Source organism: Muntiacus reevesi, chromosome 4 (genome assembly GCF_963930625.1).
Source record: "Muntiacus reevesi chromosome 4, mMunRee1.1, whole genome shotgun sequence".
Taxonomy (NCBI): domain Eukaryota; kingdom Metazoa; phylum Chordata; class Mammalia; order Artiodactyla; family Cervidae; genus Muntiacus; species Muntiacus reevesi.
The window spans coordinates 163,659,124-163,686,920 of record NC_089252.1 but is presented as its reverse complement, the minus strand read 5'-3'; the positions used below and the strand labels follow the sequence as shown (position 1 = coordinate 163,686,920).

The window sequence follows — 27,797 nt, the reverse complement described above, 5'->3', positions numbered from 1 at the left end:
GTCAGACAGACCTACTGTGAGCTCAGCCCCTGCACGAACTGCATGCCCTCGCCATGTGAATTCTTCCAAACCTCCATTTTCCTATTTGCAGAGTAGGGGTAAGAGTGATTCCTCAAAACAAATCATAGATGAGTTCTGAGTCGGGTGTGAAGGGTGTGGTGGTGGGGTTCTGACCTGGGTGACGCAGCTGCCGCCACCTCCAGCAGCCTTCCAGGGCTTCAGGTTTTTGCCCATCGGGTTTTGGACTAAGAGCAGAGAGGATAGCGAAGCAAAATGGGGGAGGTATATTGAGAAGATTTTCTTCCCGTTCTCACTATAAGGGTGTGGAGAAGGCAGTGACATCCCACTCCAGTATTCTTGCCTGGAAGATCCCTGGTAGGCTGCAGTCCATGGGGTTCAGACATGACTGAGCGACCTCACTTTCACTTTTCTCTTTCATGCATTGGAGAAAGAAATGGCAACCCACTCCAGTGTTCTTACCTGGAGAATCCCAGGGACGGGGGAGCCTGGTGGGCTGCGGTCTATGGGATCGCACAGGGCCGGACACGACTGACGCGACTTAGCAGCAGCTTTATAAGGGCTTCCCTGAGAGCTCAGTTGGTAAAGAATCCACCTACAATGCAAGAGACCCTGGTTCGATTCCTGGGTGCGGAAGATCCCCTGGAGAAGGGAAAGTCTAACCCACTCCAGTATTCCGGCCTGGAGAATTCCATGAACTTTATAGTTCGGGGGGTTGCAAAGAGTTGGACACGACTGAGTGACTTTCATACTCCCAGTATAAAGTTCAAGTGTTTGTTTCAGCATTGCCTGAACGCTTCGAGCAGGGTGTCTGGGATCCCTGGCTGGGCTCGTGGGGTGGGAAGTGGGGGCCAGGGTCCCCAGGCCCTTGCCTGTTCTCCTGGCAGGGGTCTGCCTTCCTGGTCTCTCCTCTTCTGGTCGTTCTGTTGGTGTCTCCCAACTCACCCCAAGCCTTGAGGTTCTCGTGATGACTTTCATGTTTCTCAGCTTGTCTATAACCAAGCAGGAGGGCAAGGAGCGATTCCTGAGCAAAAGAGTATCTTTAGAAATTGCTGGAACTTCCCTTGGTAGTCCAGAGGTTAAGAATCCTCCTGCAAATAGGGACCGTGGTTTTGATCCCTGGTCTGGGCAGATGCCGCATGCTGCAGGGCCTGGAAGCCCATGGTCTGCAAGTACTGAGCCCGCACTCTAGAGCATGTGCCCGTTTTCTGCACAGATCACTGTCCTTCTGAGGGTGGAGGGCGTCATGTATTGCTCGTGAAGAATACACAGAGAAGAATGAGGCCTCGTACACTTGGTACTTCAGCCGTGCCTTTTAAGGGCTATGAAGAAGCTTAATCACAAGAACCATCTTCAGTGCAGTGGAGCGTGGAGGGGAGAATTCAGGCCAAGGCAGTGGATTGAATTAATAGGAGGATGGGTGATATAAAACAGCTTAACTCCTCATGGGCTCCTTCAGACTTTCAACTTAGTCTGTTGGAGAATTGTTCCGAGTCTGGGGGATTCCTTGGTGGTGCAGTGTGCAGTGGTCAAGACTCTGCATTTCCATTGCAAGGGGCACGGGTTCAGTCGCTGGTTGGGGAACTGAGATCCCACATGCCTCATGCCCCTCCAAATGAGCCTGCTCATTGCCTTTCTCCGGAACCTCCCCTTATTGCCAGGGTTCAAAGGTTTCATCAAGGATATGGTGGTCACCAGACCTGACCTCCAAACTCTGACCTTTGAAAGAGTCTCTGGTATCCTTGGGGTAATTTCAATCAGGGGACTGTGGCCACAACTGTAATTGCTGTTGAAGGAGATGGACGGCTGTCAGATGACCTCTAGAGCCTTGAGCAGTGACAGGTTTTAATCTAAAATTTAGGACCGGATGCCCTGTCACGTTCCCCATTGTAACGTCTTGTCTCTTTTCCCTCTTGGTTTCCTGGCCACCTCTTATATGTATTTTTCTCATTAATTTTCCTACTGCCCAGGGGACTTTGTAAGCATTGTATTTGATTAGGATGGTGGTGTAGATGGTACACAATCTTAGAAAAGTTACTGCTGAAAGGGCCCATGATGCAGTGCTCTCTTAATCATCAAAGAAACTGAGTTTTTGAGGCCACGCCTTCTTTTGGAAACCCGAGTCCCTTCTGATGGAGACCTCAGCGAAAAGGGCTCCCCAGTGGATTGGGCCAGGGCAGGAGTGCTGGCTGACCTAGGGCCACATTCTTTTTCTAATGATCACAGCTGATTAGCGGGATTTGGTTGTGCTTGGCTCTGAAGGCTTCTCATAATCGCTCCTTTTTTTGTTGCCTTAGAATTTAAAGAAAGTTAAGCCAGTTGTGAAATGTATCACCTTTCAGAAAGGGATAGCATCTTAATTGACTCCCTTTGAAAACATGTCATACTGGGATTTTTTAAGTATACCGTGTAATCTGGTATGCCCTGAGGTTGAGACCTCCAGCTGGGGCACCCTGGGGAGACTGGTCCACCTCCAAGTTTGTTTTCTGGCTCCAAACAAATGAGTGAGTGTTTGACGATTGGCACGCGACCCGGTTTTAAAAGTACAACCATATAGGGTATGGCAGACTAGTAACAGAGAGGGGGGTGGTTGAAAGAGCGAGGTCATGGAAGGCCCAGATGAAACACTTTTAATGTGTGTATCACAACTGCAATTAATCTTATTAACACGCTGGGCTGGGGCCGCTCGCCCTGCCCCGGGTGTTCAGGGGTACTGGAAGGGCATGCTTTGAAGGACTGCCTTCTTTGATGGTGCAGATGGATAACAGAAGCGTATCAGACTTTGTATCTGGTACCAGAAAGGCCTTTTGCGTGCCCGAGCAGATGCATTCCATTTTGAGAAGCAAACAAAACTTGATGCAGATTGATAAGATGTACAAAAGAAGGTGGGTTTTCAATGTGGTCTTGTAGCTGTGGGCTCTGGGACCAGACAGAATCAGCTGAAAAGGGAGGGAGCCTCCTCCTTGGTGCTCAGCATCCGGCTCGTGACAGCTCTGGAGCGAAAGCTTTGAAAACATGAGTTGTTGGGAGGCAAGAGGAAAACACAGGAAACACCAGACCAGAGAAGGTGCTGTGATGAGAAATCTGAATCGATGGGGTGGTGCAGGGGTTCCTGAGGCTGCCGTGGTTAGAATGGCTTCCTGGGTGGGGTGGCCTTGATAGGAGGGTCACAGGGTGAGGGCTGGGAGTGGGGGGCACTCATGGGGGGTAGGTGGTGCAGTGGTCAGGGCTGAGGCTGACCTATAGAAGGCTCACTTTGATCTATCCGTGTCTGTGTTTGACACGTGCGTGTGAGGGAAGCTCGGGCAGTGCTGCATCCTTATAAGGCTGCTGCCCAGTTCGGGTTTTGCCACCCCCCCCTTTTTTTTTTCCAGAAGTCCTCTAAAATACCCATCTCGATTCCCTTCTGCTGTACTCTTTGCTGTTGTTTTACAAATAGCCTTGGGGACAAAGAGGTGGTTTGAAATTGTTGAGTTCAGCAGATGTGGTTTGGGTATGCGAACATCCTCGGATGAATACACAATCTAGCCGCTCAGTGAATAATGGACGAGAAAAGAAATATCTGTTCCTGTATAATGTACCCATTTGCTCATGATTGATGAATGTGACACTTAGAACATTATTAAAGATCTGTCCTCTTCAAGTCTGCTTGCTGCGTGTGGACACATGCCGGTTTCCACCTGCAGGACTCCTCCGAGACGTCAGCATTCTGAAGGTCTTTGGGAATCAGTGAGGGCGCTGGTGGAGGAGGAGGCGGACGGCCCTTGCTGTCCACAGGACATCTTGGAGGATTAGCTACCGTTTGACAGTGTTTTGTGCGTTGCCCTTGCTCCCTCGGCCGCCCTCCACTTGGTCCATTTACTTTTCCCGCCTTAAGACAATGGTGACGCATCTCTTGAACCAAGGAAGTTGAGGGGGCTTTTACATCCCTGCTTCCTTTTTCTTTGCTTTTGGAGCAGCAAACAGATGGCTGCATAGACTATAAACTGAACTAAATTTGGTCAAGACAAGTCCCCGAATCCTCATATAAATGGAAATAGAGCCCTAGCTCTATATCCTGCTACTAAAAAAAAAAATCTTTCTGTGTGGTGGGGATACCACCCGAGAGTGGCCAGAATGGATGAGTATGCCATGGCCAGACATCTCTCGCCATGGCACCCGTCAACCCTGGTGCCATGAGAATGAGGCAGCAAGCAGCACGCTGTGCTTTTAAGGTCAGAACAGCACCTGGGACTTCCCTGGTGCTCCAGTGCTGAACACTCTGTGCTTCCACCGCAGCGGGTACAGGTTCCATCCCTGGTCGGGGAGCTAAGAACTAAGATCCCGCCTGCCCCATCATGCAGCCAAAAAACCCAATTAAACAAAAGAGACAAACAGAAAACAAAAGCCAGCAGCACCCAACATTCCAGAAACAAGTGTTCTGGTTCTTTCCTTCAGGAATAGACTCTTCCTTACTCCAGAATCTGCCTGCAAAGCAGGAGACCTGGGTTTGATCCCTGATTTGGGAAGATTCCTTGGAGAAGGGAATGGCTACCCACTCCAGTGTTCTTGCCTGGGAAGTCCCATGGACAGACGAGCCCGGTGGACTTCAGTCCATGGGGTCAGAAAGAGTTGGACACGACTGAGTGAGTAACACTTTCACTATTCCAGAACAATTGTCTTTTTACCGTAATGTATTTTGCTTTGCTTTCTTGTGGGTTTTCCTCCCTCGATCATCACACCTGCCCACATCACAGTTCAGCTTCACACTGTCCACTGGAGTTCCACTGGCTGCCTGGGGCTGTGTATACTTAAATTATCTTAAATGAAATAAAATTTAAAAGTCAGTTCCCCATTTCAAACTCTCAGGCGCCACGTGCGGCTTGTTCTATTTTGGACAATGCAGATATAGAACATTTCCATCATTTCAGATCATGGTGTTGGATGGAACTTTCCGAGTTCCCGCAACGCCTCTGCCTGCTTTAACACTTAGAGGCTGTGGTACCGCAAGCGAGGAATGTCTGACAGATGCTGACTATCAATATGAAGCTGCCCCCCACGGACTTTCTTACGACCATTCATCAGGGTTGAGCAAGGCATGTTGTGTGTCTGCTCATTTGCGCCCAACTCTTTGCAGCCCTTTGGACCGTAGCCTGCCAGGGTCCTCTGCCCATGGGACTTTCCAGGCAAGAGCACAGGAGTGGGTTGCCATTTCCTCCTGCAGGGGATCTCCTGGACCCAGGGATCGAACCTCAGGCTCCTGCAGCTCCTGAATTGACCCTCTTGGGACTTTGCAGGCTTAGTTTTGTGTGACAGCGTTTCTGTATTCATCACAGGATTTCCCCTTTGCTCATGTAAAAAGGACATCTCGGGACAGTGTTTTCCTACCTGCTAATCTAGTGCTTTAAAATACAATTCAGGAGCATCGCACCTGACTTGCTGAAAGTTTTGTTTTGTTTTGTTTTTTGAAAGTGTCTTTTGAGCCCCACAAATGGCTTGCTCACGAGTTCCTGGAAATCACTGCTTCATCCTGTGCTTTTATGTGCAGACTTGCTTTGGTTTGCTTATGGGTTCCTCCTTGATTGCAGTAGAAGAATCTCTCCTGGAGGAGATTTTTCTATTTTGCTTAGGTCCACGATACTTTATATGATGTCTTTGTTGGAACAGAACCTGGTAGGAAGACGTGTGAAGTCTTTACCTAGACTACATTTCTCTCAAAGCTACCTGTGAATTCCATTTGCAGCGTGGCCAGCTGGCCCAGGGAAGTGTAGTTTTAGGAAGGAGGGTGCTTGATGTTTTATCCTCTACACGGTACAAGGCTGGCACCTTTTCCAGCTGTAATTGTGCCCAGCATCCCCGTCTTTTAGGGACGTCAGTAGGTCACTGCCTGTTTCTTCCGCTGGAGAGGAGATGAAAAGTAGGAATTCATGAGTTTGGAATGGAATCTCACCTGTTGACTTGATAAGTTTATCCTCCACTGAGAGAAGCTGGACCCCAAACTGGTCAGGAGTCAGAACTGCTCCCCATGAGAGCCGCAGGACCACCAGTGGGGAGGGGATGACACTCTTCACTCCTGTCATGGCATGATGCAGATATGTACTGTCTACTCCATCTAGGAATCTGTGCTATTTGCATTTTTTAAAGAGTCGATTGTTTTGTTTCTTGGAGAGGTCTGTGATGCAAAGAAAACAGTGTCGCACATGCAAGGGGATGGGGCAGGGAGTAAGACAGATTGACTGAGCTGAGAACCGAGAAAAGGCAGGAAGACTGGGACCAGAGCGGGCTCTCCGGGCTTTAAGTGCTCGGTGCGGAGCTGGGCAGCAGTAGGCATGTAATAAGTAATTGTTGAATAATGGGTTGTATTGTCCATGGGTCACAAAGAGTCAGACGTGGCTGTTATTTTCATAACAGTTCTATAAAGTTCATATTGTTCCGTACATTTTAAAAAGATGAGAAAACTGAGGCTCAGGTTAAGTAACTCACCTTCGGTCACATAGCTGGAATGCGGCAGAGCCGTGATTCAGACCTAAGTATGCCTAAGCCTTAGACCACCTGCCTTCACTAGGCTCAGACAGAGGGAGCGGTAGGGCCTTATTCATCTTCTCCTTCTCCCTCCCTCTGCCCTCCCATCTCTCTCCCTTTCTCCCTGCTCCCCCCTCGTAGTTACCCTCAGATGCTTTATACTTGTTTAGGTTTTTTTAATTGTTATATTTTTAACTTAAGAAATTATGCTGTATTTTATACAGTGTTGTTGTCAATTATATCTCGATAAAACTGGAAGAAAAAAACTTTAATTGTGATATGATTTCAGAATTACAAAAAAAATGGCAGGAAGGGTGTAAGCAGTGTCCAGGTTCGCAGGGGTCTGTATATTCTTGGAGAGTGGGGTTGTGAGCCCCTCCAGCCTGGAGCCGGGCCACGCTCCCTTCACACAGTCTGAGCCACGCTGCCTGGGATTCCTGTGTGTCTGGGAGGTAGGGCGTGCCCCTTATGAAAGTTCACCGGTGTAAAAACAGCAATGTGACCTCACCCAGGAACTGAGGCAAACCCAAGAGCAGCCTTCCAGAGATTTGCTAGGTGTAAACATGAGCAAAGAGTCTAGGGTTTATAGTTTTGCATGGAAGAGCTTGCCCTTTGAGAAACTGGAGGGTTTGGGGAATGTAAAAGAAAAATGGCTTATAAAAAAGCTGACTGGTAACTTCCCAAACAGACACTCTCAGGCGTGGCACCATACCCTCCCCTGCTGCCAAGAACAACAGCGTTCACAGACTCGGGCCACCATGCCATTTCCTCCTCACCATGCAATTGCAGATGAATGTTTATGCTCCATGCTGTCTGCCCCACGCCCACCACGTGGTTTGTTTTTTTTAACCTCCTTGCCTTTGTACTCAGGGAATCTGCCTTCTCCCTTCTGGGCTCTGTCCTGCTAGTGTAGTAGCAGTGTTGGGAGCTCACTCGTGCCCGACTCTTTGAGACCCATGGACTGTAACCCGCCAGGCTCCTCTGTCCGTGGCATTCTCCAGGCGAGAATACTGGAGTGGGTTGCCATGCCCTTCTCTCCAGGGGATCCTCCCGACTCAGGGATCGAACCTAGGTCTCTTGCATTTGCAGGCAGATTCTTTACCATCTGAACCACCAGGGAAGCCTGTAGGCATGCATTGTGTTTGGAGGACATGCAGGAGGATTCTTCCTGGTGTGAGAGGAAGGGCCAGGGTGTCCTCTTTTAAAGGGTTAAACAATCTGGAAGTTTCCCAAATCAGGAGACTTTCTCCAGTTCCGACACTAAGAGAAACCAGTGTCTTCCGCGCCAGGGCCTCAGGTATGGTTCCTAGGCCTCTCCCTTGGCTGCCAGACTCCTCTCCTCGGAGGAACTGAGCTTAGTTAACCTCCTGGAAGTCTCTTCACTCACACCTGCGTCGGACAGGAAGCGCCATGAAGGTGGAGGTGCTGTGTGATGTCCCCACACGGGGCATGCCTGGCCCACAGCTTCTGTTCAGAAAATATTTGCTGAGTGACTAGGCCTTGCTGAACAGTTGCTGCCTCAGTTGACTGAAAAATGCAAGATCACAGAAGAAGAGTGTAGATCTTAGACATTCTTATCAGAAGGAAAAAAAAAATTAACTGGGTGGTGATGAATGTAAACTGAACTTACTTTGGTGACCATTTTTATGTACATATAAAATCATTATGTTGTACACCTGAAACAAACAGGATGTTACATGTCAAAGTCGCTTCAGTCGTGTCCAACTCTTTGCGACCCTATAAACTGTAACCCGCCAGGCTTCTCTGTCCAAGGGATTCTCCAGGCAAGAATATTGGAGTGGCTTGCCATGCCCTCCTCCAGGGGATCTTCCTGAACCAGGGATCGAACCCGAGTCTTCTGTGTCTCCTGCATTGGCAGGCAGGTTCTCTACCACTAGCACCAGCTGGAAGCCTACTATGTTATATACCTTAAACTATTATAACATTGTACATCAATTATACTTGATTTACAAGTATATATAGGTATTTAAGGACTTCCCTGGTGGCTCAGATGGTAAAGCGTCTGCCTACAATGTGGGAGACCCAGGTTCAATCCCTGGGTCGGGAAGATCTCCTGGAGAAGGAACTGGCAACCCACTCCAGTATTCTTGCCTGGAAAATCCCGTGGACAGAGGAGCCTGGTGGGCTACAGTCCATGGGGTCGCAAAGAGTCGGACACGACTGAGTGACTTCGCTTTCACTTTCTTTTCATAGGTATTTAAAGAAAATACAGGCTCACAGCCCTTTAGGGTTTAGTTGCTTCTCTGAGATTTGCTTTGCAGTTGATCTTTTAATAATGAGATTTTAGGTTTGGAAGAGATCTTGGAGATCTTTGGATCCATCTCTTTTCTGTTGTTGCTTCCTATGGTTTGCTGGGTTTTTAATCTCTGAGGAAGTCGGCTGAGTGGTTTACACAGGCATGTCTCAGTTATGCATGTGTGGATGACCCAGGGCAAGTTTCTCTTCCCAGACTGGCCTGCTCCTTTGACTGAAGCTCCTGGGAATGCTGACCCGAGGAGGCCTCAGGATGGGTGCCAAGTCCAGTGTCGTCAGCAAAACCTGTGATCAAGGACTGACCGAAACGATCTGACCACCTGCCCGTTGCTCTTCTGCACTCCCCTCAGCCTTCCTCCTTTTCTTCTTTCTTCAAGTAGTAAGCCCCTAGAGTGCATGTACGCTCCAGTATTCAGACAGCTTACTATTTTTGTGCATTTTTAATGGCGAGCCTTTGGTTTCCTTGATTCCTTGAGTGGAGCCATCCTGTCCCATTGGTCGCACTAGTGGAAGCACATTTTTGCAAACGGAAAGCAGGGAAACACTTTGGAGATGTCGACTCCAGTATCATTTCTTATCTGATAGGAAACGAGAGAGCAGACTCGGGTTGGTAGCCCAGGGCTCAGCATTAGTTTCGGTGACCTGGCTGAGTCCCAGGTCTGGCTGGAATGGGCCACTTTCCCAGCACCCTTTGCCCTGCCAACATCACATCCCACACCCATGAAATGGAAAGTCTCTCCTTGTATACTTTTGTTTTAAAAAAAGTTACATATATATATTTTGTTTAATGAAACCTTTTTTTTGGCTGCAGTGTGTGGCATGTGGGGTCTTAGTTGGGATTCCCAACCAGGGGTTGAATGCTCATCCCCAGTAATGGAAACGCAGTCTTAACCCTTGGATGTCCAGGGAAGTACCATGTATTATATCTTATAATTATTTTCTCTCTCTTTTTTTTTTTTTTCCAATTGAGGTGTAGTTGACTTACTGTGTTTCAGATGTACAGGAAAGTGGTTCTGTTTCCGATAGATTCTTCTTCAGGTTCTTTTCCATTATAAGTTGTTAGAAGATATTGAATATAGTTCCCTGTACTATACAGTAGGTCCTTGTTTATCTTTAATATTTAGTAGTGTGTATCTGTGAATCCCAAATTCCTAGTTTATCCCTGCCCCCTCTTATTGTATACTTTTTAGGGTGTGCTTTGAAGAGTCTTTGAATAGTTTATGGTGAATAATGAATGCTGTAAGACTCTCATTTTCTGCTCCAGCCATGACCTGGTGCTGGTAATTGTGGACTGGAAAGAGTGGGTCAGGCAGAGAGATGTGAGAGACATGTTTTAAATTTCCTTAGAAATAGTCACTGAAGCTCCTGAAAAGTTACTTTAATCTACAGCTTTTTCCTCCCCTAACCATTGACACCAAAAATAAGATTGCTCTGGGACTTGACACTGGTAGATAGAATGCTCCCCAAGGGACTTGAGGTTTTCTTCTGAAGCTGGGCAGTGACCGCGCTGGCCTCCCAACACTGACCCGCCGACCTCACTGGGACAGGACTGGAATCGAACAGTTCCTGAGATGACTTACAGTCAGCACAGCCCTCTCTGGGTCTCCAGGCAAGGAAACGGGAGACCTGAATGGATTTGATGCCCTTAAAGAGCTCCGGCATGCAGGTTCTTTCCTCGCTGGTGGGGGTGTGTTCATCACACTAGCTCCCAGTGCCTGGTGGGAGCAAATGCCTACTCCGATAGCCTGCAGCTGCGAGGATGGGGTGATGTATCTGGCTGGAAAAGAGGTACTTTTCAAAGGTTTTATTTAGGGGGTTATTAAATCATCCAGTCTCCTCTCTATCTTGAAGGTTATTCGGACCCTTCTTCTTTTTTGAGTTTGTTTCTCAAGTTTGAATCTGATTATGCAGCCTTTTTTTAAGTTTTCAAACACCTACACAGGAATGGTGGGGGCCTATTTAGTGGAAACAACACAGGGGACCTGGATTAAAATTGAGCTTGGTATCTTAACCATTTGGGTTGTCCCCGGCAAGCCACTTGACCTCTGTTAGCCTCCGTGTCTCTGTAACGGGGGGATGCTGACGAAGATTAAAATGAGGACCCCAGGTGCAAGTACTTGGGGTTACTGAGGGTGGGTGGGCTTTGGGACCAGGTTTCTCAGGTAAGTGCCAACACTTCCACAGAGCAGTTTTTATTGGGAGATTAGTTTACTTCTTAGAACTTGATCTCATCTAGAAACGGAAGTAAAAATGCCTGCTTGGTTAGGTTGTTGGGTAAGTCAGTTGCCTGGCGTGCCCGGCTTCAGGGGCCACAGGACTCTGGAGTGTGGCCATCGGCGATTGACATCAGCTGTCACATGACGTCATGCACTGCTTGAGCTCTTTAGACAAAACAGTTGGTGAATTTTTCACAGTCAAGAGAGGATTTCACTAAAATCCTCCCCTGCAGAGTGTGGGGAGAGACCGGAGGGGTGGGGGTTGAGAGTGGGTGGGTCTAGGAGGTCTGGCTACCTGTATCTTTGTTTGGAAGATTAAATGACCTTCTGGCAGTTGTGTGGAATTTGACAGGTAAGTGATTAGTGCCAGTTTAACACTCATTAACTACCATACTTTTTGCTGATAAAGACTGTAAAGTTCATAGGATGTGTGTGTGTGTGTGTGTGTGTGTGAGAGAGAGAGAGAGAGAGAGAGAGAGAGAAAGAGAGAAGGCAAAGTGCTCCATAGCTGTCGTTATGCGGCATGTGAAAAGAATCCTGGCTTTTCTTCATTTTTTTCTGTGATTGCTCATGGATGGTTTGGCATATTTTTCTTCTAGGATGTGGAGAAAGAGAAGGAAACCCACAATTACCTCAGCAAAGAGGAAATCAAAGAGAAAGTTCAGAAATACAACTTAGCAGTCACAGACAAGTTGAAGATGACCTTGGTGAGCACCCATGCTAATAATACTGTTTAGCTGGACAATGTCAAAGGACAACTATAAGTTGTTGGTACCACAGTCTGTATGTTTTAAAATCTCTGAATCACGCTTGCAGAAATTTAAAGATTAAGGTATACAGGACCAGAAAACCAGATATTTCTGCATCTTTCAAATGAGAGCTGTATTTTGAAGTACCTTTATCTCAAAATCAGTCAACACTTCCTTAAATTTTATTTTGAAAGATGTTATGACCTCCAAAGGGTTCTTAGCACTGCGTGTAATCCTTGCCTGTTTAACACAGGGGCGGTAACTCAGATTCTAACAAGGCCTTAGATAAGTTTTACCTTATGCAAATAAATCTGGAAGTGTCAGGAAAAGGATTTTGTGACCACGGATTGGGATGTAGTTGAGCTCAGAGTTTTCTCAGCTGGTTGTGGGTGTAAGACGGAGCGTGTGTTAGTAACGCTCAGCTTCCTACACTGTTGTTTCAACTTTGCCTTTTCTACAGCTTTGTGCTGGAGCTGTCCGAAGCTCAGCGGGGAGCAGGGGTGCAGAAGGGCAAAGCCCAGGCTTGGTGACACAGGAGGGAAGCCCACAGCAGAGCCCGCTGCGGGTTCCTCTGGCTGGCCTGGCCTTGCCCCGCCCGGGGTGACCTTCCTCGAGGCACCTGCCACCCCTCGGGGCCAGTGTCCAGGGCCCTTGAAGCCCTGCCTGGCCGTCTAGCGACCCTGAACTGACAAGAGTTCAGCAAAGGATGGGACGACCTGGTTAGAACAGGTCCGACTGAATTCTGTGACCCTTGGGGAGGAGCTTTTAAATATAAACCCTTGTGAGAAAGGATCCCTATCTGGTGGGACTCCACCCAAAAAGAGAGACAGCAGATAATCTCAAGATTATTCCTCTTTATTCCACCAGTCTTACTTCTCCTTTTTCAAACATGGTTTTTATCAAAGCAGAACATTCTCTCCCCCTTGGAGATTAAAACAGATGCAAATTTCCATGTCATTTCAAAGATTAAAAAGAAAAAGTGAAATGTTGTATAATACTTTCCACAAGAATAATGAGTGAATTAGTATTATAAATTGATCTTGTGGAAAGGAAGAAAAGCAATGGCCCATAAAGGAGATTTTTCATGTTCTGTGTTAACTGTCATTTATATATAACTTAACCTGAAGGCTTATTTAAATAAAGCATTACAATGTTTGTTTGTTTTTTTCTGAATATACTAGAAGTTAAAGGTAAAGACCAGACCATTATAACTATTTTTAGCAACTGAAATATTCTACCACCAATTAAGACAAGTGCAGGGGATTTCCCCTGTGGTCCAGTGGTTAGGACTCCACTGCAGGAGGCCCTGGTTAGGTATTAGGACCCTGCATGCTGCGTGGCCTGGCCAAACAAAAAAACAAAAGAAAACACAAGTGTTTGTATAATAATGTCTATGGTTTACATTGTAACTTGAATTTGTTGTAAAAATATTGCTGCTTGAGGTGTCTGAAGTGCCTCATTGTGTATCCACGCTAGGGGGGATCCTACACTATATAAAATAGTTTAAGCAAAGTTGGTAATGTCGGGTACATAGGCTAGCCACTAGGAATGAAAATAGCTTGTTTTCTTCCCGTCTGCTCCTTGTTACTTGAGTATTTCAGAGTCCTAATTGTGACTTTCCTTTTTTGTGTAATAGCTGGTCATCAGTTGGAGATGTTGTTTCCTTTGAGCAGTTAGCCTGCACATGGCCCCAAGCTTTAACGAGCCTTGTGGGTTGGCCAGCATCTGTGCCAGGGGATGGCAGGCTCACCCGTGGGCCCCGACCTTTCACATGCAGCTTCGCAGGCTTTGGTCCCCACATCTGCCCTGCAGACCTTGCCTGAGAAGCCCTTTCCTGGAGTGTGTTAACCTTTCCGAGGTCATCTCCCGAGGGGCCGTCTTGAGTGAGCCTCTGCCCCGGAGCCATAAAAGAAGAGAACAAGGGAGGGAGTGTTTCACCTTCCTTTTCTGTTGTTGTTTTGATACGCTCCTGCCCTAAAATGCTCAGCTCACGTGTGTGTTCCTCTTCCTGCCTCAGAATTCAAATGGGATTTACACTGGCTTCATTAAAGTACAGATGGAACTCTGCAAACCTTCACAGACTGCTGGAAAACCTGCTCTCAGTAGCAATGGCTGTATGAACACCCTTCACATCAGCAGCACGAACACCGTTGGCGAAGTGATCGAGGCCCTGCTTAAGAAGTTTCTTGTGACCGAGAGCCCTACCAAGTTTGCACTTTATAAGCGGTGTCACCGGGAAGATCAAGGTACCATGCTTAAAATGAAAATGGTCCCTGCTTTTGTTTCTGTCTTTTGACCTCATTCATGGAAGACTGGTGGGTGTACCTGTGTCAGTTATGTCAGAGCCCGGGGACGTATTCTGGAATAAATGGTGAATGCATCCTGGCCGGCTGTGTTTTTCAGGTGGACAACTCTCGGTCTGAGAGCCCAGAGGTATCTGTATGTGAAGTATGTGATGGGTATTTATGGAGGATTTGTCGGATAGCCTCCCTCCCCCCGCCCCCACCACCCCACCCAGCACAAGGAAGAGTGCTTTGTGCTTATAAGTTTTCAGTAGCACATTGACGTTGGATGTCATTGGTCAACATGCAGGCTTCTGTCCATGGCACAGTCCTGGGCTCTCCTTTTCCCTTAGCCTGTCTCATGCTAGATGTGACCCTGCGATGGGTTGGCACCCTGACCCCCCCATCCTCCACCCCTCCCCAGAGGCACATGCAGCAGATGAATAACATTTTGATCTGAGGTCTACCTGTCTGAACTTAATGCCCACCATCAGTGGATTAAAAAGAATCTTAAATTACTGAATAAGATATTCCAGGTCAGGTCATCGTTGAACAGAAATTGATACTGATGGTGGACAACAGGGATTTAGTGATTCACTGAGTGTTGATTTGAAAATGGTGTATATATGTGAACATTTGTGCCTTCCCTAGTTTTTCTGGGTTGAGCCTGTAGCAGCTGTGGCAGAAAACCCACTCACCTTGGCATGATGGGAAAGTCCCTTGGTTGCCTGGGGATGAAACCCAGCTAGATGCTGAGTATGCTCACGGTTCTTCAACACGTACTGTGGGCCGAGCCTGCAGAATACAGGGCTAAATAGGCCGAGGTTCCCCTCCTTCAGAGGCCACAGGCTCAGAGTGGGGGGAAGTTTACATTTCCAGGGGAGATGTATATATAGTGTATAATGCAGTGGTCTCCGAAAGGGAGAAAATAATACAGATCAATTCAGATGGCATTTTGTCTTGCCACCTTCTTTGCGTGCCCCACCTGGTCTTTAGCTGCATAATCTAACAGTAATAGCATCTACTGACATATTACCCACAAGGCAAATCTTTCAACCCTACAAGGGAGGGAGAGAGGGAGAGAGAGATATGGAGAGGGAGGGAGAGAGGGGGGGGAGGGAGAAGGGGAGGGGGAGGGAAGGAGAGGGGGAGGGGGAGACAGGGGGAGGCGGGGAGAGGGGAAGGGGGGGAGAGTGTGTGCAGAGCTTGTGTTCAGACAGACTGCTTTGTTTGTGCCTGCTGAATCTAAATTAATCTGTAGGAAAATTTGCTTCTAGAGTTCTGATTTCATGTTCTTGGGAAGGTATATTTTTATTGTTTCAGGGATTGCAGATCCTGTTTTAGGTTTATCTTGCTTTCTAAAAGGAGGAACGGGATGAATTATAAGCCCATTTTGAGAGTGATACTCATTTCAATTCATTCTCAAGAATGATTTCCTTTTTAAATCAAGGCCCAGTTTACATGATGCAGATAGAATGGAAGTAGTATAGAATTCATTCCACTGTGGGCTATTTGTTGGTGACAAGATGAGGAGGGTGGTGCCCAGGTGGCTGAGGCAATCACACTGTTGCGTTGATCTGGGGATGGGGAGGGCAATGATGTCGTGTTACAGTATTTGTGAGATGCGTCTCCTTCTCACCAGTCTACGCCTGCAAGCTCTCGGACCGGGAACATCCACTCTACCTGCGTCTGGTAGCAGGTCCCAGAACAGACACACTCAGTTTTGTTCTTCGCGAACATGAAATTGGAGAGGTAAGTGACTGTTCATTCTTGCTTTGAACTCTGCAGACCAGCTGGTCCTGTTTTCGCTCTGGTCCAGTGACTCTACCACTGACTGCGCAGGAGGAGGGGTGGGGAGGGGAGAGGGAATGTGTGTGTCTGCTTGTCATGGGAGGAGAGGTGGTCCTGTGGAGGCAGGGCGTTTCTGAATTGTCAGAAATGAACCCAGAGTTACTCTACAGTATAATTTTCTCATAACACTCATTATTTGGGTCTGTAATTTTCAGAGGTGGGAGGATATACACTTTTTTTTAAACTTTATCACCTCCCAGACTCATTTTCACCCCTTCCACCTCCAAATTACTCTAATCCAGCTGCGCTTTGAAAGTTGACACTCTCCATATGTTTGCTGGTAATCAAAGTCTCCAGGCTCCTTCGCTCTAAAGGGAATAAAGGGAAATACAGTCTCTTTACTATGAAAGCCATTTAACTTTCTAGACTCTTTCTTTCCTCTTTGCCCGGATAATTTAAGAATTTATGTCTATACGTGCGTTATTTGCCATTTTCTCTCCAAGAAGGATTGTATTTAGGTCAGTTCAGTTGAAGGAAAAGGCACTTTAGACTGTCCTTCTAGATCAAGTGTCAGTTGAGTAAATCTCTCAAGCTCTGGGTCTCAGCCTTTTGTCTAGAATTGGAAATGGCACGAATTTTCCATGTAGAGCATTTTGTGATGCAGTGAGAATAGTTTCTAGGTTAAAAGTTAAGAAACCAAGACTCTGCTTCCTGCCATCGCTTTTGCCAAATTAGGAGCACAACATTGGGTAAATCTGCTCTTTTCAGTCCTCAGTTTTAAAATCTGTAAAGTGGGACTACAAACTTGAAAAGGTGGTTTTGAGTCACAAATTAGAAATGTATGTAAACATGCTTGGTAAAGAGTATGTTTATATGTCAGCGTAAATTGGAAGTTTATTTAGGGGAGTTTTAGGAAGACAGTGATTTGGGACATTTTGGAAGTTTCTTTTGATTTTATGTTTTGAAATCTTTAAAATCCACTCTCACTTTGAAGAGATAGCTTGGTACAAAAGTCTAAAATTTGAGGTTTTGGCTGGCACTTGATAGTCTGTTCGTTTCCAAGGCAAACCATTCAGTATCATGGTAATCCAAGCCTATGCCCCAACCAGTAACACTGAAGAAGCTGAAGTTGAACGGTTCTACGAAGACCTACAAGACCTTTTAGAACACCCCAAAAAGATGTCTTTTTATAGGGGACTGGAATGCAAAAGTAGGAAGTCAGGAAACACCTGGAGTAACAGGGAAATTTGGCCTTGGAGTACAGAATGAAGCAGGGCAAAGGCTAATCGAGTTTTGCCAAGAGAATGCACTGGTCATAGCAAACACCCTCTTCCAACAACACAAGAGAAGACTCTACACATGGACATCACCAGATGGTCAACACCGAAATCAGATTGATTATATTCTTGCAGCCAAAGATGGAGAGGCTCTATACAGTCAGCATAAACAAGACTGGGAGCTGACTGTGGCTCAGACCATGAACTCCTTATTGCCAAATTCAGACTTAAATTGAAGAAAGTAGGGAAAACCACTAGACCATTCAGGTATGACCGAAATCAAATCCCTTATGACTATACAGTGGAAATGAGAAATAGATTTAAGGGACTAGATCTGATAGACAGAGTGCCTGATGAACTATGGATGGAGGTTTGTAACACTGTACAGGAGACAGGGATTAAGACCATCCCCATGGAAAAGAAGTGCAAAAAAGCAAAATGGCTGTCTCAGAAGGCCTTCCAAATAGCTGCGAAAAGAAGGGAAGCAAAAAGCAAAGGAGAAAAGGAAAGATATTCCCATCTGAATGCAGAGTTCCAAAGAATAGCAATAGAGATAAAAAGCCTTCCTCAGTGATCAGTGCAAAGAAATAGAGGAAAACAACAGAATGGGAAAGACTAGAGATCTCTTTAAGAATATTAGAGATACCAAGGGAACATTTCATGCAAAGATGGGCTCAGTAAAGGACAGAAATGGTATTGACCTAACAGAAGCAGAAGATATTAAGAAGAGGTGGCAAGAATACACAGAAGAACTATATGAAAAAGATTTTCACAACCCAGATAATCGCAATGGTGTGATCACTCACCTAGAGCCAGACATCCTGGAATGTGAAGTCAAGTGGGCCTTAGAAAGCATCACTATGAACAAAGCTAGTGGAGGTGATGGAATTCCAGTTGAGCTGTTATAAATCCTGAAAGATGATGCTGTGAAAGTGCTGCACTAAATATGCCAGCAAATTTGGAAAACTCAGCAGTGGCCACAAGACTGGAAAAGGTCAGTTTTCATTCCAATCCCAAAGAAAGGCAATGCCAAAGAATGCTCGAACTACCACACAATTGCACTCATCTCACATACTAGTAACGTAATGCTCAGAGTTCTCCAAGCCAGATTTCAGCAATACGTGAACCATGAACTTCCAGATATTCAAGCTGGTTTTAGAAAAGCAGAGGAACAAGAGATCAAATTGCCAACATCTGCTGGATCATTGAAAAAACAAGAGAGTTCCAGAAAAACATCTATTTCTGTTTTATTGACTATGCCAAATCCTTTGACTGTGTGGATCACAATAAACTGTGGAAAATTCTTAAAGAGATGGGAACACCAGACCATCTGACTTGTCTCTTGAGAAACCTGTATGCAGGTCAGGAAGCAATAGTTAGAACTGGACATGGAACAACAGACTGGTTCCAAATAGGAAAAGGAGCACGTCAAGGCTGTATATTGTCACCCTGCTTATTTAACTTATATGCAGAGTACATCATGAGAAATGCTGGGCTGGATGAAGCACAAGCTGGAATCAAGATTGCCAGGAGAAACATCAATAATCTCAGATATGCAGATACCACCACCCTTATGGCAGAAAGAGGAACTAAAAAGCCTCTTGATGAAAGTGAAAGAGGAGAGTGAAAAAGTTGGCTTAAAGCTCAACATTCAGAAAACTAAGATCATGGCATCTGGTCCCATCACTTCATGGCAAATAGATGGGGAAACAGTGGAAACAGTATCAGACTATATTTTTTTGGGGCTCCAAAATCACTGCAGATGGTGATTGCAGCCATGAAATTAAAAGACGCTTGCTCCTTGGAAGGAAAGTTATGACCAACCTGGATACCATATTTAAAAGCAGAGACATTACTTTGCCAACAACAGTCCATCTAGTCAAGGCTATGGTTTTTCCAGTGGTCATGTATGGATGTGAGAGTTGGACAGTGAAGAAAGCTGAGCACCGAAGAATTGATGCTTTTGAACTGTGGTGTTGGAGAAGGATCTTGAGAGTCCCTTGGACTGCGAGGAGATCCAACCAGTCCATCCTAAAGGAGATCAGTCCTGGGTGTTCATTGGAAGGACTGATGCTGAAGCTGAAACTCCAGTAATTTGGCCACCTCATGTGAAGAGTTGACTCATTGGAAAAGACCCTGATGCTGGGAGGGATTGAGGGCAGGAGGAGAAGGGGACGACAGAGGATGAGATGGCTGGATGGCATCACCAACTCGATGGACATGGGTTTGGGTAGACTCCGGGGGTTGGTGATGGACAGGGAGGCCTGGCGTGCTGTGGTTCATGGGATCGCAAAGAGTCGGACATGACTGAGTGACTGAACTGAACTGCACTGATAGTCTGCCCTCTGCAAACAAGTCAGTCATATCAGCATAGTCTTGTCAGCATCTTATCTTTCTTGGTCCTAGTTTCTGAGTGTTGCACATAGTTTAGTTAGTGTAATTGGAGCTGCATTGTCTGGGAGGGAATTATGTTGGCTTAGTTTTGAAATTCACTTTACATTGTGTTCTAATGTTCTGGATTGCTTTTCTGACCTCTCTATGGTATGCCTGTGTCTCAAGTTTTTGAGGTTAACTGAATTGAGAGAAGAAACTTTCCATAGCTGTCAGAGAGTGGGAGGGAGATGCTAATTTATAATGTCTTTATTTTGGAGAACTTATGTGAAACATAAGTTGTTAATTTTCAAATTAACTGAGTATTCTAATGTAGACAGTTTCGTTCTCCCGCTTCACCTCTCACTTTCTTTAGTAACTAGCTCAGCCAGTCTCCAAGAGCCAATTTCTTTCAGTCATCGATCCATTTGGTGATTTTATTCTGTCTCCTCTCTCGGCACTTGTAATAGGTTATCCTGTTTTTTCCCATCCCCCGGGAGTCCCCCCATCAGACATTGCTCCTGGCCGAGATAGTGGTGCTCAGCCCAGGACTGAGGACCTCCTTTTGGGAGGGGAGGAGGTGTAGTTTGGAAAGAAACCTCCCAGGTGATGCCACACACCCTTCTTGATATTTACTGCTTAAAAAAAAAAATTTTTTTTTAAAGAAAAATTCCATAAACATTTTGTGCCTGCCGAGTACCAGGTGCTATTAGGGAAAATGAAGTCAGAAGCTCAAGGGCCAAAGACAAAGCCCACATAGTTGGAAGTACAACAGATGCAGTGCAGACAAGAGAAATACTAACCAAATAATTATAATACTGTTTAGGTCTTTTGTGATCAGGCTGTGATCAGGGCTTCCAGTGCTCAGTGAAAGTTTCTAAAAGATATAATCCTGACTGAGCAAGAAGGGAAGGAAATCATGGAAGGCTTCTTAAAAGACAGTGGCATGGAATCTGGGACTTGAAGGTTGAGGAGGAGTTCACCGGCAGAGTGGAGGAGGGGAAAGCGTGTGCAGAGCCACAGAGGGCAACGAGTGAGGGGCGCAGGGACAGAGGTGGGACTGGAGAGGGGACAGTCTTTCAGACTTAGCAGAAACAACCACAGGAAGCCACTGAATGATTCCAGACATGGGCGGTCATGCCTCGATTGGCATTTAAGCGAGAGTATTCAGGCTGGCTGTTTGGGGGAACAGATTAGGGAATGGAAAAGTGGAGCTAGGAGGCTATCCCAGGGTTGGAGTGGAAGATGGTGGCGGATAGGAGGGGGTGAGATTGATCATGGGAACTGGGGAAGAAGGCAGTGACAATGAGGAACCCACGGAGAGGGAGGGAGGAGGGAGTGTGGCGTTCCATTTCATGCTTCTGAGGGTTAGTGTCTAATGGATTAGGTGTTTGCTCTTAGAGCCCTTTCGGAGGAGGCTGGGAGGAGGGGAGCGGCGGGCAGTGGGAGTGAGCCGAGGTGGGGATGCAAGGCTGGTCAGGAGGCTCAGCTCTTGTCCGCCAGGCCTTCTGAGGAGGCCGGGCAGCATGGGGCAGTGTGAGTCAGGAGGGGGAGGCAATCACTCTCCCCTGTGCTCCCCGCCCTCCTCATTCCTAAGTCTTGAATCAATAAACACCTGGCGTTTCTCATTTTTGTGTTCCCTTCACAGTGGGAAGCCTTCAGCCTGCCAGAGCTACAGAATTTCTTGAGGATCTTGGACAAGGAAGAAGACGAGCAGCTACAGAACCTGAAGGAGCGCTATGCGGCCTACAGACACAAGCTGGAAGAAGCCCTCAGCCAGGCGTGGAAACCGGGGTAAAGTGCGGGGCTCCCTGCCCCTCAGGGACGGCGCGGGACCTGCGCGTGCACCGGCAGCCAGGGCCTCTCTTGTCGGAGGGCGGTTTTCTTGCCCTATGATGCTAGGGCCTCTCCTTTTTACACATCTCTAGATCTAGTTCCCCCAAACTGGTCACGCACGTCCTGCAGCTTGGGTGTCCTCTGTCAGGGATTCCGCAAGCTCGTTGTTAACCGCACCCCGGTGTTACCTCTTGGCAAGCTGTGAACCTGTGGTCTCGTCTGGAGCATTCTAGAGTGCTTGGAAGCATGGACTTTGAGGTGTTTTTTTCCCCTTATTTTCTTTTAGTTGAGTATATGATGATGTTAAGCTTAAGGGTGTGCAAATGATTTTTTAAAAGCTTAACAAGGACTCTTTCTGAATACTTGTCTTACGTTGAAACTACCTGTCTGTTACTGGGGGTTTTTTTGTTTTGTTTTTAATGTCAGAGGAAACAATTCATGTGAATTGAAGGGCACAGGAAGCTAGGGGCGCTGAGGAGTTGGTGAAGGATTTTGGAGGAGTCTGACAGAGAGAGGGAAGAGGAAGGATGGAAGAAGTTGGAGGGTAGAGGTGGGGAGCCCTGAGGGAAGGTGGTTTGGGTAAGTGGATGGTGGAGGAGGAGGTGAACTTGCTTGTTGAGGGGCTAAAAGCTTTCAGTTTAGAGACATTAAATCCATTGTCATAGTGCTTGATTTCCTGGTGAGTACAACGTGGGAACGGAAACCAAAGAAAGCAGGAGCTAGACCCAGAGGAGGATGGCCGCCAGGCCGGGGAGGCAGGGGGAGCCGCCATCTTGGTGAGCTGGCGCCATCTTGGTGAGCTGGCGCCATCTTGGTGAGCTGGCGCCATCTTGGTGAGCTGGCGCCATCTTGGTGAGCTGGCGCCATCTTGGTGAGCTGGCGCCATCTTGGTGAGCTGGCGCCATCTTGGTGAGCTGGCGCCATCTTGGTGAGCTGGCGCCATCTTGGTGAGCTGGCGCCATCTTGGTGAGCTGGCGCCCTCCCCGCCCTTCCGGGGCGGAAGGTCTGATGGGTGCAGCCTCTCTGGGCCGGCCGGGCGGTGAGCGCCAGCACTGACCCCTGTGATGTTACAGTTTCCCCCTGAGGTTGCTTTTCAAAGCGGAAAAGGAGTTCGGGAGGAGGCAGTGTACCCCCCAGCCCCCCAAAGCCGCTCCGCCCAACTGGGACTTGTTGAGCGGTTTGTAGAGCGAGGGGCTCTCAGCACTCTTGTTTGACCATCACTCCCTCCTTTCCGTCTAGCCTTCCCCTCCCTTCTTCCTCCTTCCCGCCCCTCACTGCCCTCCCTTCTCCTCCCGTCTCATAAACTGAAGTAGACTGACGTAGAACAGGGGTGTGGATTGAGGAGGCCCAGGACGACCATCAGGTCCTCAGTTCCCAAGGGTGAGTGTGAAGTGAGGGCGGGGGGCAGCGTCCACTCCCAGCGGACCACAGAGGAGGGGGCTTCTTAGATTTTTAACCAAAGTGCATGTTCCTGCAGACCAAAGAAGTGCATGTGCAATAGGAGCCTTCCTTAAAACAGCTTAGAGAGTCTCATTTTACGCAGTAGGTCATCTGAAAACAACAGGAAAGGTGTGTTGTGCTTCCACAGGGGCCTTCCAGTCTATTCGTAGTCTAGATATTGTTTATAAATTCCCAAGGAATTGTTAACACTTTGGTGACACCTAATGGATTCTTTTTGAAATTCCACGGTGCTTCAGTTCTTTGCCTCCTAAGTGAACTGTGCCTTTTTTAAGAACTGCATTTCTGTTCCCTTCTTGGTGGCTTTTCTGGCTTTTCAGAGAACACCCGTCTTGTTGGAGGCAGATGTGTCGCTTCTGCTATGCCACACACGTTGCTGAGACAATCATATCTTCCTAAGCTTTTTAAGGAAAGTTGGAAAGAAACAAAAAAAAGGTAGAACTAGCTATAAAATATGTATGGCACATCTTGTTTAATTTTGCATGTAAGTTCCTTTTAGTGCCTCAATGAGGTTTTAGTGACATTGTCAACCAATTCTTTACCTTCATTGTTCAGGGAATGCCTTCATGATTTTTATACTGGTTTTACTATTCAGACTATGGCTTTGGTGTGAGTGTACTGTTATCAACCACCTGGTCTTTTAATTACCCATCCCAGTAAGCTCATATTTTGTGAAGCCGTTGTTTCTCAGATTAAGACACTGTTCGAACCTTAAAGTAGTTACCTGATGGGTATCTGTGAAAAATTTTTTTTTTTTTTTACTTGAAGTAGATTGTCTAAATTAGGCATCCTCGTCTGTATGATCCGGGACCTCGCTCATTGTCATCTGCACTACAAGTTTCAACTTGGAAAACTTACTGTGTTGAAGTCCTGTCGGTTCATGATTCTTGAAGACCAATGGTCTCTCCCAAACACTGGTGACTGCAGCATTTTTAATGTGTAAGAGGCCACTGAGGCCACAGATTTTAAAAAGTTATTGTACAAATTCTTATGTTAAATTAAACTATCTAAGCTTTGCTGTGATACTGTTTTCTCTTCAGTATGTGATGGTACAGGAACGAGGTTAAATGAAGGGGTGGTATTGCAGGGGAGCATTTTAAATCACAGAAGTAAAAAAAAAAATTATAATATTTATAATTTTCATGAGTGTAAGTTTATTTTTATGGGGAAAGAGTTTTTTTTTCCCCCTAAAATTGTTTCTGGAATGGCAAATTGTTTCCATTATTAAAAGTTGAAGTTGTTAGTTCATGTTTGTGTGTTTTTATTTATGGCAATATACTGGATAAAAGAAGGTCATGGGAGTGGGAGGAACTGCTCTTGAAGGCAATTGTGGACATGGGCTGAAATGTGACAGTTTTCAGTAGGTTTGCATGGTTCACGTTTGTTCTTCCAAATGTCACTTTCCTTTGCCTTACCATCTGGGGAAGATAACTGGAGGTGAGTATCTGCCCACATTCCTGAAACAGTTGTTTTGTGAAATATACATATATTTAGAGGTGTATGAAGTGTATACACACAAGTGTGTGAAGCATGTGAGTAAAGAATTACTATGAAGTGGCTGCCCTGTGACCACGGCCAAGATAGACCATTGTCCCTCCTCAGCAAGTCTCCTCCACCACCTCGCCCTTTCCTGAGGCCTCCCACCTAGAAAATGCATCTGTTGGCTGCGCTGGGGCTTTGTTGCTGTGTGCAGGCTTTCTCTAGCTGTGGCGGGCGGGCTCCCATTGGGGTGGCCTCCCTTGTTGCAGCGCGTGGGCTCGGTAGTTGCAGCGCACAGGCTTAGTCGTCCCTCCGCATGTGGGGTCTTCCCAGACCAGGGATCAGACCCATGTGCCTTGGATTGGCAGGCGGATTCCTAACCCCTGGACCACCAGGGAGGTCCCCTCCCACTCTTAAAACTAGACCACTTTCAACGTTAAATTATCTGTATTTTCTTGAGTCACTGTGACTTCTCTCACAGGATTGGGTACACAACTGCTTCTCTTCATAGGCTTCCAAGCCTGGTGGGGACGAGTGATTTTACTAATGCACCAACCCTTAGAGGAGGTGGGGGAGTAGGTGCAAAGCTGTACCCACTGGTGGAGGGGAGAACATCTAAGTGCCATAGCTGCTTTGTAAGTGAAAATATTATGATAGACATGATGGCTCAACATCGGTCTTTTTCACAAAAATATCCAGAAGAATCTAGTTTAGAAGTTCAGCCTGGGTTTACTTACCCAAGGTGCAGTTGGGAATGTTTGGGAATTTTTATCCCTTTAAGGGAGTTTGCTTCTTGCCCAAGGAATTTGTCATCAGTTGATAATTAAATGAATATTCTTATGTTGCAAAGTTAGTTCTCAAGGATTTGTACACTGTTTTGGGACTTTGTCAGGTGATGCTAATTAGGAATTTTTCTGTTTTTGAATGAAAGGAGGAGTCTATATACAGATCTTTTATATATGTGTGTTTATATATATAATATATATTATTAAAATATATATTTTATATATGTATATATTATTAATATATAAATATATTAAATATATAATACATATTAAAATACCTATTATATATATAATTTTTATTTACTTATTTTTGGCTGTACTGGGTCTTTGTTGCTGCACAGGCTTTTCTCGAGTTGTGTTGAGCAAGGGCGACTCACCAGCTGTGGGGTTCGGGTTTCTCACTGCAGAGGCTTCTCTTGCTGTGGAGCGCAGGAGGCAGGGTGCATAGGCCTCTGGTCGCAGCTCCTGGGCTCTGGAGCACAGGCTGAATGGTTGCGGCACATGGGCTTGGTGTGGGATCTTCCCAGATCAGGGATCGAACCTGTGTCTTCTGCATTTTCAGGTGGATTCTTTGCCACTGAGCCATCAGGGAAGCATCATATACAGATTTTTATTCATTGACCGTGGGGTTATGTTCTGATAAACCCATCATAAGTTGGAAATATATAGTAAGTCAAAAATGCATTCCATACACATCACCTGCCAAACATCATAGTTCTGCTTAGCATACCTTAAACCTCCCCAGGACACATGCATTATTAGCCTACAGTCAGCCAAAGTCATCTGACACAAAGTGTGTTAAGTGTTGAATATCTCATGTAATTTATTGAATACTGTCCTGAAAGTGGAAAACAGAATGGTTGTCTGGGTACGGAATGTTTTTTTTTTTCCCCAGAATGTTATAAGTATATTGGTTGTTTACCTTCATAAACAACAAAAAAAAATATCACTAGCCTGGGAAAAGATCACAATTCAAAATCCCAAGTACATTTTCTAGTGAATGCATACCACTTTCACACCATCGTAAAGTCAAGAAACGATTAGTCAAACTGTTGTTAAGTTGGGGACCTTCTGTACTGTAATAGCAAATTCAGACACAGTGCTTACCATGTTCTAGGCATCATTCTAATGAGTTTAATATGTATTACCTCAGATCCCCGCCATGAGACAGGTATTGTCAACACTCTCATTTTACAGATGAGGAGACAGAAACCCACTGAAGTCCAGCAGCTTGCCCATGGCCGCTCTGTGAGTGAATAAACGATGGCCCTCCTGTGCACCAGTTTTCCCTGTAAGCTTTACCCTGGTTTTCAGTAAAACTGCCCAGTAAGGGCCCATCGGAATGTCTGTAGTGGGCAGTTCAACTGAAATCAGGCCTGTTAGTAGAGTTGGGATTTGTGGGAAATGGAAGGCGACAGGCTTGATGTCAGAGCGCTCTATCATCCTATCGTTGTTCACTTAGCATTCCATTTAAGTGGTTTTACTAAGTTACAGAGGAGATGCCTACTTGTGTTTTCATTTACAGGTTCTGTTGCATGCAAGAAGCTGACAAGGTAGGTCACCAAACCTCGTGTTCTCACTGCAATTAGTAAGATAATTCCCTGGATCCACTAGAAGAATAGCTTCAAGAAGTCACAGTTCTTAGGAACCACTAAATACTTCATGGAGGCTGGAGTTTTGCTTCCTGATTAAGGATGAGCCTCTCCAAAGAAACACGGGAAACTAAGTATGCAAATTCTTGGAAGTATATATTTGCCTGGTGTGAATCACTACTTGCTTAATTAAGTGCTTAATTAAGAAAACAGGTTTGCACCACCCCAGGTGGGATGCATGAGTCAAGTGCTCAGGCCTGGTGGGCTGGGAAGACCCAGAGGAATCGGGTGGAGAGGGAGGTGGGATGGGGGACCGGGATGGGGAAAACATGTAACTCTATGGCTGATTCGTATCAATGTATGACAAAACACACTGAAAAAAAAAAAGAAAACAGGTTTGTATAAGGATGGGGTGAGAAATGGGGCTAAGGGGTGGTGGTGGAAAGGAGTGGACAGATTAAATAGCTGTCAGTTGAATGTATTAATTCCATCTGTAGGATTTTTTGGTTTTTAAATTTTTCCTGGTTTTTGGATTTTTAGAGGTTGGTAGTTTGGGGTTTCATTTTGGGTTTGTTTGTTGGCAGATCTTTCTCTTTATAAGGTGAGACTGACTGGGCAAATGACAGACCTTCTGATCTTCGTATTAGTTTCCAAAGTCGCTGGTGACCCACTTGGTGGCAGCTGAACTCAGAAGGCTCCTCTTCCCCTTTCTGAGAAAGGTGAGTAGTGGCCTTTTTAAATGTTGGCACACAAACAGAAAGTATCAGGACTCTCTGTACACTTCAGGGAAGTTGGGTTTTGGCTTTGTGTCTGGGAGGGAGTTCCTTGATCCAGGAGAGCTGGTTCTGATCTTTCTAAGCAAGGAGGCTTACCGTGACTGCTCCCGTCTTCAGCAGCCACAGGTCTGCCTGTGGCCGTGTGTGCACCCTCCCCTCGCTTAGCCACCCTGTGTGGACACAGGAGGTTAACTAAACTCTGCGCAGCTCCTTTCCTCTGGAGTTCTAGGGGACTCTGATCCAGAGGATGTTCTGATTTTCAAATGAGAGAAAGTTTGCTAAAGTTCTAGTCATTCTGGAGCAGCACCCTGAGGTATCTTACCACAAGTTAGAATCCTTGAATAATGGGCTGGGAGGTGACAGCTTAAACTCACATCTTTTTCATGCATGTGT

General features: G+C 46.2%; 1 protein-coding gene across 1 annotated transcript in view; it reads left to right on the top strand.

The window, feature by feature from the left end:
* The window catches only part of RASSF3 (Ras association domain family member 3), a 75,856-nt gene extending 51,841 nt beyond the window's left edge, over positions 1 to 24,015 (top strand). The window contains exons 2-5 of the mRNA XM_065934710.1: positions 11,609 to 11,716; positions 13,776 to 14,004; positions 15,683 to 15,792; positions 21,127 to 24,015. Coding sequence (XP_065790782.1) covers positions 11,609 to 11,716; positions 13,776 to 14,004; positions 15,683 to 15,792; positions 21,127 to 21,276 — 597 coding nt within the window. The 3' untranslated portion in view covers positions 21,277 to 24,015. The remainder of the gene's footprint in view (positions 1 to 11,608; positions 11,717 to 13,775; positions 14,005 to 15,682; positions 15,793 to 21,126) is intronic.
* The last annotated feature ends 3,782 nt before the right edge of the window (positions 24,016 to 27,797 follow it).